We start from the raw sequence: 11,300 nt of genomic DNA, 5'->3' as shown, positions 1-11,300 counted from the left end.
CGGAACATCATAAATACAACTCATAATCCTCTTAATGAACATGAACAGAAAACCCAGGTGGGTGAGAAGCATTCTGATATAAAGCAGATTTACCATATCGAAAGCTTTTGAGAGGTCTACCTTAAGGATCATTCCTTTCAATTGCTTGCTCTGCATTGAGTGGAGAAGCTCTTGAGAAGTGCCAATAGCTTCATGGATCTGACGACGATGGAGGAAAGAAAATTGTTCAGAGGCTATATGGGCTGAAAGGATGGGCTTGAGCTTGTTTGCAAGGATTTTGGCCATAATCTTATAGAGGCAGTTGCAGAGCGAGATTGGCCGAAAATCATTGAAAGATACTGGCTTATCGGATTTAGGGATGAGGGCGATGAAGGTGGCTTTGATGGCCGAGGGGATCTTTCCAGAGAGATTGCAATGATTGATCACTTTAAGAAGGTCCCAGCCCAGTAGCTCGAAGAAAGCTAGATAGAATTCGATGGACTAGCCGTCAGGACCCGAGCTTTTGTCTCTTTGGAAACCCCGAATGGTAGCTTCCAGCTCGTCCATTATAATTTCTTTAGAAAGCTCCTTTGCATCCTCGTCATCCACAAATCTGGGGAAGAGTTCAGCCACTCTCATGATTTCTAATAGACTTGCTTCTCTCGGGGCCTTGTATATATTCCTGAAGTGTGAAGAGGCTAGGAAGGCAAGTTCTCTGGAGGTGTGGACCTGATGTCCTTGTTCATTTTGCAGCTCCCAGATAATATTGATCGCTTTTTGGCCATTTGCAAATCGGTGGAAAAACTTTGTATTCTCATCCCCTTCCTTGAGCCAGATGGCTCTACTTCTTAATCTCCAGCTTTCCTCTCGGTCTCTGAGGACTTGTGTTCTCTGATTGATAAGGCCTTCATACATGACTTTCTGATCCGGGGAGATATAGGTTCCTTCCGAGTGGGATTCTAGGTCTGCAATAGCTTGTTCTGCTAGAGATATCGTTAGGTCATCCTGCTGTCGTTTCTTTTTGGCCCATTCTCTTGATAGCACCTTGATTTCAGAGAGGTTCCTTACAAAGCATGTGGCTAGGTCTGCTTCGTCAGGGATCAGATGTGCTTTCCAGAAATATGTTATTAGTTTAATATATGAGGAGTCCCGGAGCCAAGTGGAATTGAACTTGAAAGGGGCTTTGAGGTTCTGTTGTCTTGCTCCAACTTCCAGATATATAGGTCTGTGGTCCGATATCCCTCCACTTCCAACCCACTGCCTAGATCTGGGGTGATTACTATTGAGCACCTCTTTGATAATAAAGCGGTCCAGCCTCCTGGCAAGGCTTTGTTCTCCAGTTCGGTTGTTCTTCCATGTGTGATGTATCTTAGCCGAGGGGATATCAATCCAGTGGTGATCCTCGAGCAGCTGCTCAAAGAAGTCAAAAAGTGGGTCGATTTGTGCCATATGTCCCCAGGATTCAGAGAAGCCCATAGAGAAGTTCAAATCTCCTCCCAAAATTATATTCTCGGCTAGGAGGAGAGGGGAGCTGAAAAGCTTTTGCCAAAAGATCTCCCTGTTGATACAGGGCCCATAGACATTTAGGATTCTTAGATCCTCCTCCAGGTCCTTGGAGAATATGTCCGCACCCAAAAAACCTCCTCCACCCCAGATATTCTTCAGTTTAATGGTGCAGTTCTTGAAGCCAATAGCAATTCCCCCAGATCGACCAGATACATCAATGGCGGAAAAGACCATCCTGGCATCCAGGAGTCTAGAATGGAGGTGACTAAGTCTGCTTTGCATAGGGTTTCTTGTAAAAAGATGATGTCAACCGGTTCCGAGAATAAGAGATGCTTCAGGGCCAATTTTTTCTCAGGGCTGGCCAGCCCTCTACAATTGAAGGATAAAATCTTCATGGAGGGGGGTGTGGGAGGGTGTCCGGTGCTCTAAGTACCCTTTCAATTGTATGCTATTTGCCCTGGATGACATCGTCCCCCGCTTTTTTTTGCGCTTTGTAGAAGGAGGATGGTATACCTCTCCCTTGTTTGGGCGAGAGGGTGAGAGGCCCCACAGACAGCACAATGGCGTTCGTCTCTTTCTGCTTGGTGATCGAGCGGGTGGAGTACCTCAGTGTAGAGTTTACCGAGGGGGAGGGCGAAGGAAAAGAGAGGGGAGGGATAGAAGGGAGGGAGGAGGAGGCAGGTAAGCCCGAAGGCAGCGGGATGGGGCAAGCCATGTATAGAGAGCGAGTAGGGGGAGGGGGCGGATAGGCGACCTTAACCAGGTCAAGGGCAGACAGGGAAGAGGGAGGGGGAATCCTGATCGGGGGGGGCATGCCGGGGAGTGATAAACTCAAAGAAGAAAGAAGTGAAGCAGAGACTGATGTAGGAATAGATGTACCCGATGAGAAGACAACTCCTTTTGCAGCCTTTGAACGCGTCATTGGAGGAGATGGAGGTCGGATCGGGTTCGATGCTTGCTGCTTTTGCCGAGGATCAGGAGGCGCTTCCATTGTGTCAGAGGTTATATTATGCTCCATTCTAGGTGCCACTGCTGCTGGAGGGTCAGGTAGACCTTCGGTAGCCGGCTGGTCCGGTATTGTGGCTGCCTGCTGGGCTTTCTGGAGGAGGGGGTAGTCTTTGTAGAGGTGTCCCACCTGATGGCATCTTCTGCAGCGATATGGGATTCCTTCATAGTCGAGCTTCTGCTTCCTTGAAGAGGATTTCCACTGGATGGTGATGTGTTCCGGCAAGCCCCCTCTGGTATCCATATGCACAAGAACCCTTGCGAACGCCATCATTCCCGTCGAGATGTAAGATTTGTCAGATTCCATGAATGTGCCCAGAGAGTTCCCTATTCTCCTGAAGATGTCCTCGGATCAATACTGTAGGGGCAGGCCCGGTAGTCTGACCCAAACTGGCCTGACCCCAAGCTGTTCCATCTCCGGGTTGAAAAGGGGCGTCCATCGCTTGAGGAGTACCGGAGCTTTTTCAAAATGCCAAAAGGATGACAGTACCCAGCTCGTGTGGTCTGCCCTTGCGAACCTTAGTACGAACCAGCCTCGCACAAAAGTCTGGACGGAGGGGATTTCTGCCAGATATTGGCCCCAAATCTCCGTGGCCCAAAGCTTCAGTTTTTCCACTGTGATATGTCTGCCCCGAATGCGACCGACGAGAACTCTGTCCGCCAAATCCATAGCGTCCCCCCACTGAATGTCTTCTTCAAGCCACAGGATGACGTCCTCAGCTTTGGATTTGAAGCAACGTTGTTTCTTTAAGGGGCGGGAGGACACGCGGCCAGGGATTTCAGGTGCCCTGGAGCCGCCGGGGGGGAGCTAGGGGGGGAGGGTTAGGGTTCGAGCGGGGGGGGATGGCCTCCGGGAGAGGGGGGATAGCATGGTAGCTTCTAGAGGAGGCGGGGGGAGCAGGGGGAGGGATAGGGTCAACGGGAGGAGGGTTCTCCACAAAGCTTGCAGGAAGATGGGGAAAGGGGGGTAACCCCGGTTGAAGAGGAGCAACGTCGGTCGGGGAGGATTGAAAACAGTCTACAAGGAAACCAAGAGAAGCCGGGGAGGGAGCAACAAAAGTGGTCTAGGAGGAGGGCTCGCCAGGGAGCAGAGAGGTGGGGAGAGATAGGTCGGTCGACAGAGTAAGATCCTCTAAACTGGCAGACAAGTTTTCGCTGTACATACCTCCAGAAGTCGAGAACGTGGAGCACCAGATGGAGCTTTCCGCAAGCGGGGAATCCGAGTAATCCACCTCGCCTATGTCCATAATGCCAGCTGCTTGAAACTGCCTCGAAACCAGGTAACCGCCTTAGACCGGCACCGACAGTAAGGAAAACTGTTAGGGTTTTGCAAGCAGGAGATAGTAGATCCGCAGAAGCACAGCCAGGTCTCGCAGGCGGAAGGAAAGCGACTGTTGCAGCCGTTAGTTGTCGGCAAATCTGAAGAGCCCTGGCGCCATTCCGAAAGGGGAAAAGGGCCAGAAACGGGGTGAACATAACAATAGGGTAAAAAACGAGGATGAGGGGGTAAAAGGGAAAATATCCGCCGGGCAGGGAGACGGGGGGGACAAGACCCGACACGAAGTCCAAGAGAGAGTACGGGTGCGGGGAGGCTACAGGGCCGTAACCGGCTTACAACCCCGTTCATGCAGGTTCCGTTAGCCCATTTCACAGAGCCGGGCCATCCAAACCCTCATCCTCATCATTCTTCATTGTATCTTCTCTCTCTCTCTCTCTCTCTCTCTCTCTATCTCTATATATCTATATATATATAGATATATATATATATCTATATATATATATATCTATATATATATATATAGATAGATATATATATATATATATATATATATATATATATATATCTATATATATATATATCTATATATATATATATATATATATATATATATCTATATATAGATATATATATATATATATCTATATATATATATATATATATATATATATATATATATATATATATCAGTGATGCGATAGCACAATTGATTCTAGACGGTTGATCTATGCACATAGATCAACGTCTCTTGTTTGATCGCGCTTCCCATATAGTCGCCTCCGATAGCCTTTGCCAATTGCGATTTTCTGATCGGATCTGGATCGTTGATCGACCAGATTCGACGACTCCTGTGCATCACTCCTTTGACCGCCAATAAGCCTGTTTTCCACTTTTTTCTTGGTGTTTTTGGGTCCCGATAGTGTTTTTTCATTGTTTTATGATGGTTTTCTCATGCAACTATTTTCATCTTTTAAGCGATTTTGAAGACTTAGAGGGTTTTCTGGATCCATTTGGATCACGCCTTCCCATTGAAAAAGCTTTTGGACCACCAAAAGTTGGTTTTTAGGCATCAATCAAGTAAGGATACAACTTCCTCACTTGCCCAATATCTATCCATCTTGCACTGCTTGGTTTTGAACCTTTGAGTCTGATTCTAAGGTACTCAACATCCCCTCTGCACGTAGTTCTCACCTTTCTGTCTAGAACTATATCTTCCTGCAACTCATTGAGATATTTAGGCAACAGATCATCAATAGAAGGCAACTGAATTTGCTCTTCGGGATCTTCAATCAATGAAGGTTCAAATATTCTCAAGTTCTTTGTATTAATTACTGAATAGATGTGCATGTAAGCTGGCAATTCAAGGCTGATTTGATATTCACCCTATGAGTGACATCAATTGAAGATTTATTAAACTAAGGTATTAAAGACTCATGTGCTGGTGCGTGTTCTGTGTTATTGAAACAATGGATTGATTAGATTGCCAATACATAGATAATAAAATGGAAAGACAACAGAGAATTATAGTAAGCAATCATAAGGACAAAAACAATTTTAATAAGGAGTTCACCCTATTCTCCAGGGCTACGTCTCTGGTCCAGCTTCAGTGGTGGCCTTTTTTTATTGTGTCTTCAAGCAGAGAAATTACAATACAGGGACTCAATATGAGTTCTCCCAAAGCAAATTTTTCATGACAGGGTGGTTCTTGGATTCCCCAAGCCACTTGGAGTACACAAAATCTTCTTCTTCCTACCAGCTCTGTGACCTCCTGGTCTATAGTGGAAAGAGCCAAATGTGATGCTCAATCCAGACAAATTCTTCTATGGGAAGGCTCGAATCTTCAAGCTCTCTAGTGCTCGACGTTGCCTATGGTTAACTCGACCCTTTGTCTCTTCTGCTTGACTTTATTGTTCTTTGTGTTCAGTCCTCCTCTCAGGGTTCACTATTCACTGTCTCTCCTAGTCGCTTGTACTCTTCTCAATTATCATTCCAACTCGACTCTAACTGATTCGACTATCTCTGTTCATGGTTTTAGCCATTCGATCCCTATGCTTGTTCGGTTCCTCTTCCGCCTGTCGATTCACCTTCTGCAGCTGCACTTTGAGTTCCCAGTGTTCGGCGTCATCATGAACGCTCAAGGAGTGGCCACCTGTCCTCCTCTAAATGGCGCAAGCATGCTTCATCGGTTCATTTCTTCAGTTATGTCGTGGATGTGTTCTTCCTCCACCGTGGCAGTCAAACGAATTCCAAATCCCCTTATAATGTAGCTTAATTCCCTATCGATTCCACTTCTTTCCATCGGGTGTGATCTTAGCCGTCTGATCTGTGCCCTCCAGATCTGACGCCATATGCATGTTTCATGCGATTAACTTGCTCGATCGATAGCACGCGATCAACGGCAGTTTTCTCTCACCTCCACCTGCCATGTGTCGATCTATGTATGGAATCGCTCCACTGTTGTCCAAAACCTCTTACCGTTTAAGGGTACCCCGATCAATACCGCCGGTTTTCCAGCACGCAGGTCCTGCCTTTGTACGTTAGCATCTTTTGCTTTCTCCGCCCGTGGTTTCTTAGCTCCCGATGTGACCAAGTGCTCGAGCTTCCCCCTTCAGGGCCCTATTCACTAGTCGCTAATCGCGCTTCAAAAACCTCTTCCTTTTCCCATTCTGGGGCTCCCAGGGACTACTTTGGCCTCCTGCGTGGTCTCCATGGGCCCCGATCAGCGTGCTTTGAACGAGGTCCTCGTCGTTCCATGTCGGCTGCCATGGCCACTGGTTCAGGTTGTTTTTGATACTGTTTTGGATTTCTTTTGAAATTTGTTTAACTTGATTCAGTCATGGTTCTCGACAGCATTTCTATAGATCCAATTCAAATCATGGCCTCCCTACTGAAAAGCTTTTGGACCACCAAAATTTGGTTCTCAAGCATCAACTAAGTGAGGATACTGTTTCTTCACTTGTCCAATCTCAATCCACTTTGTGCTTCTCAACTTTGAACCTTTGAGCCCAATCCTGAGGTACTCAACTTCTCCTCTACGCATTGTCCTCACCTTCCTGTCCAACACTGTTTCTTCCTGCAACTCATTGAAGTATTCAGGTAGTAGGTCATCAATAGAAGGCAATTGAATTTGCTTTTCAGGGTCCTCAATCATTGAAGGTTCAAACAATCTCAAGCAGTCTGCATTTACGACTGAGTAGATGTGCATGTAAGCTGGTAGATCAAGGCGAAACGCATTTTCACGAATTTTCTCAAGTATCCTAAAAGGTCCATACCTTATAGGCTTTAGCTTTTTACCTTCACCTTGCATCCGGTCTTTGCTGATATACAGCCAGACTTGGTCTCCAACTTGAAAACTATGCTCCATCCGAAGCTTATCATGCCTAGCCTTGTACTTGGCCTAGCGTTTTTCCAGTTGTTCCTGTACTACCTGATGGATCTCTTGGATATGTTTAATGAACCTGGTTGCCTTATCCACATCATTGTTTCCATCAACCATGGTATCTTTACCAAAGACAAAATCCAAAGGAGACCTTGGTGTGAAACCAAAGCATGTCTCAAAAGGAGATATCTATGTAGAAGAGTGTTTAGCTCTATTGTAAGCATGCTGCACATAACACAAGTGTTCATCCCAAAGCTTAGGATGTTTACTGCAATAACCTCTCAGTAACTGGATCACAGTCCTATTTACTACTTCTATCTGGCCATCTGTTTGTGGATGAAAAGCTATGCTTTTCTTTGACTTGGTGTCCATCAGTTCCCACAGACTAGACCAAAACTTCCCCACAAATCGGGTGTCTCAATCAGATACAATGGAAGTGGGTAATCCAAAATGAACCCATACATGTTCAAAGAACTATTTTGCAGTCTGTTCAGCTGTGATCTATTTACTACAAGGTATCAAAATACACATTTTGTTGAACCTATCCACAACAACATATAAATAATCATGACCTTTCCTAGATTTAGGTAGTCCTCCAACAAAATCCATGGAAACACTTTCGCAAGGGTGAGAAGGAACTGACAATGGAGTGTACAAGCCTAATTTTCTATTTTTGGGCATTCTTTTAGCACACATGGCACACCCTCTTACATATCTAGAAACTGTCTCATTCATTTTTGCCCAATAGCAGAATCTTTGCAGTTGTGCAACTGTTTTACTTACCCCAAAGTGACCTGATATCAGAGAAGTGTGTGCTTCCCTAATTATCTTTATCCTCTCAGTTTGTGGAATGCATAGTTTCCCACAATGGTATAAGAGTTGGTCCTTTATATGATAGTCCAATTCTTCTACTCTTTTGCCTTGACTCAAAGCTACATATACATCTTTAAAATCCATATCCTGAGAATATTGTTCTATGTAGCTTTCATGTAGCACAAAATTATGCATAAGTATGGTAGATGCCTTTATAATGGATCTGGATAACATGTCTGCAACCTTGTTATGTATGCCCTTCTTATATATGATGACTAAGTGAAACTGTTGTAGAAGACCCATCCATCTGTAATGTCTTGATTGTTGCAACTTAGTTTGGGAGTGTAGTTATTGAAGTGGTTGATGATCAGTATGTATGATTGTCTCTTTGCCCATTAAATAATGTTTCCACTTTTTCACACTCTGAACTAATGCATACAATTCTTTATCATATGTAGGATAGTTAAATACTACAGGATTAAAAGTCTCAAAATGATAACAAATGGGTTTGTCATGCTGTGTCAACCCTACTCCCATGGCATAGTCACTGGCATCAGTTTGGATCTCAAATGGTCTTTGTAAATCTGGCAGTGCTAGTACAGGTGTTGTACTAATTTTATCTTTCAAGGTGTCGAAGGATTTTTGATGTTTGCCTCCCCACTAAAACACCTTATTCAATCGTGTTAAAGCATGTAAGGGAGATGCAATTGAGGAGAAGTTAGAAATGAACTTCCTCAAATATTGTGTTGCTCCTAGGAAGCTTCTCACTTCTTTAGTAGACCTGGGTTTAGGCGAGTTCACAATGACTGCCACTTTAGAGGGATCTATTTTCAATTAACCTCCCCGTACTGTATGACCCAAGTAGTTTAGAGATGTTTTTCCAAATTCACATTTTGATAGTTTAACATAATTTTTTTCTCTTTTCAAAACATCTAATGTTTGCTTAACATGCTTTAAATGTTCTTCCCACATTTTACTAAAAATCAGAATGTCATCCAAATACACAATAACAAAGTCATCAAGAAAAGGTCTAAGTACATCATTCATTAATCTCATGAAAGTTGTAGGAGAATTAGTCAAGCCAAAAGGCATAACCAGCCATTCATACAATCCTTGCTTCATTTTGAAAGCAGTCTTCCATGCATCTTGCTCTGCAACTCTGACCTGATGGTATCCACGGTGAAAATCCAGCTTGGTGAAATAAAGCTTCTTTCAATTGATCTAAAAGATCATCTATGTGAGGAAGGGGTTAGTTATTTTTATTGTTATCTTATTCAGTGTTGGATAGTCAATGCACATTCTCCAAGAGCCATCTCTCTTTCTCACCAAAACAACTGGTGATCCACATGGTGATGTGCTAGGCCTAATGAAGCCCTTCTCAAGAAAATCCTGCACCTGCTTCTTAATTTCATCATTCTCTAAAGTAGACAACCTATACATCCCAATGTTAGGCAATGGAACATCTTTCTGCAAAATAATATCATGTACTATACCATTTTTGGGTGGAAGACCTTTAGGTTCTTGAAACAAGACATCATACTCTGAGACAACCTTTTCTATATCAGCCTACTGTTTAGCATTATAGCCCTCAAATACATTGGTTTTATCAGGTTTCTTTTCCTTTACAACCATCAGTAAGAGTTGTTTGCATGAATTAATCATTCTTTTCATCTGTCCTGAGTTTATGAGAGTATAATTATTCTTGAGCTTACGAGCCCTTACAAAGTATTTGATTCCATATTTAACTAGTGGATACTTGTTCTCAGCTCTATAGAAAATAACCTTTATATCATACAAGTAGGGACTTCCTAAAACACTTTAACATATATCCAAAGGAATTATGTCTAACTCAACCTCATCTACAAATGCTGACCCAAAAGAAAACTTGAGTTTGCACTGTCTAGTCACTTAGAGTTGTGCTTTATCATTCAACCATCCTAATGGGTATGGTTTCTTGTGAGGTGTAGTTGCTAATCCCAATTTCTTTACAATTGCTTCAGAAATCAAATTTACTTGAGAGCCACTATCAAACAAAGTATCAATCTTTTGATTTTTTGAAATAACTCGAATATGGAAAAGCTCATGTCTTTTTCTCTCATTTTCTTCATTAATAACAGATTGAGCAGAATTACTAGTAGATGCTTCAGAATTCTTACCTTTTATACTTGTGGCTGCTATGGTTGTTTCATCTCTCGAATCTGACCCAAAATCTCTTTAAATATCTGTAGTTGTCTTCTTCTTCCTTCCCTCGGACTTCTTAGGTCTCAGCTCTGGATGCAGAATCCAACAATGCTCATCATCATGCCCCTCCTTTTTACAATAAATGCATGAATCTTTGGCTTTCTATGCAGTGTTAGCCTTCCTTTCTTTCCACTTCTATTTTCTTTTCTCCTTTCTCTTGCTTACAGTGGGTTGGGATGGTCCCCCAACTTCTGGATTTCCATTCTTTCCTCTAGCCTCTAGATGAGTAGCTTGTACAGATACCTCATCTATACTAGTGGGATTAAACATGAGGATGGTATGCCTCATGTAGCTGTGTAGACCACCAATGTACTTCAAAAGAGTCTCTGGTGAGTCTAGTGAGATACCCAACATCAATGCTCTCTTTCTAAACTCTTGAGTATACCTTGTACATTTTTCCCCTTCAACTGCCAAAGAGTTTTCCAACTCATCATGGCTTGTTGCATGTAGGCCAATGGATAGAACTTCTTTTTGATTGCGGAAACAAATTCACTCTAGACAGAGATGGCCTTACCATGTTTTTTCATATCAGCTTGGGTTCTACCTTCCCAACAAACCAAGGCAGTGCCTGCTAGGTGTAGGCATTCCAGCTGAATCTTACTCTTGTCTGAATTTATGTTATGTACCCTGCAATACACATCAATTTGTCTAATCCAATTGTCCAATTTTTCAGCATTTATCTCTCCATCATATATACGAAAATCAAATTTAACATCTAACTTAATCAAAGATGCTTTCTTATTATGTACAGGGCTATTAGGAGGTGTGAGAAAGTGTTCCTCTTTCCCCTTTCCTTTGGAGTTGTCATGGAAGTGAGACTCATCATCTTCTTTCTCTTGCTTAGAGCTTGATGCATCTTTCACCTTTTGCTTTCTAAAGTCTTTGTACATTTCTTCAACCATAGACTTTATAGCTAGGAAACTCTCTATGAATTGAGGGTCTAACCCCATAGAACTTTCGTTTGACATGGTCTTTCGAGGATAGAATCTTCCAATTTCAGGATTAGTTTCCACCAACTCTCCTTCTCCTAATTTTAGCTTTGATCTTGTGAGCATTCACAGCTATACCAACACAAGCTTGTCTAACCTTACAGCCTCT

General features: G+C 43.2%; 1 protein-coding gene across 1 annotated transcript; it reads right to left on the bottom strand.

Moving 5' to 3' along the window:
* Positions 1 to 480: 480 nt before the first annotated feature.
* On the bottom strand, positions 481 to 1,719 carry LOC149257030 (uncharacterized). The gene has a single exon (XM_089449476.1). It carries the CDS (start codon positions 1,717 to 1,719, stop codon positions 481 to 483), a length of 1,239 nt encoding a protein of 412 aa, XP_089305602.1.
* Between the last annotated feature and the right edge of the window lie 9,581 nt (positions 1,720 to 11,300).

Source organism: Pinus tabuliformis, chromosome 6 (genome assembly GCF_031772625.1).
Source record: "Pinus tabuliformis cultivar Carrire ecotype Pingquan chromosome 6, CPIR1, whole genome shotgun sequence".
Lineage (NCBI taxonomy): Eukaryota > Viridiplantae > Streptophyta > Pinopsida > Pinales > Pinaceae > Pinus > Pinus tabuliformis.
The sequence above is the reverse complement of the archived record's forward strand: the minus strand, read 5'-3'. Positions and strand labels throughout refer to the sequence as shown.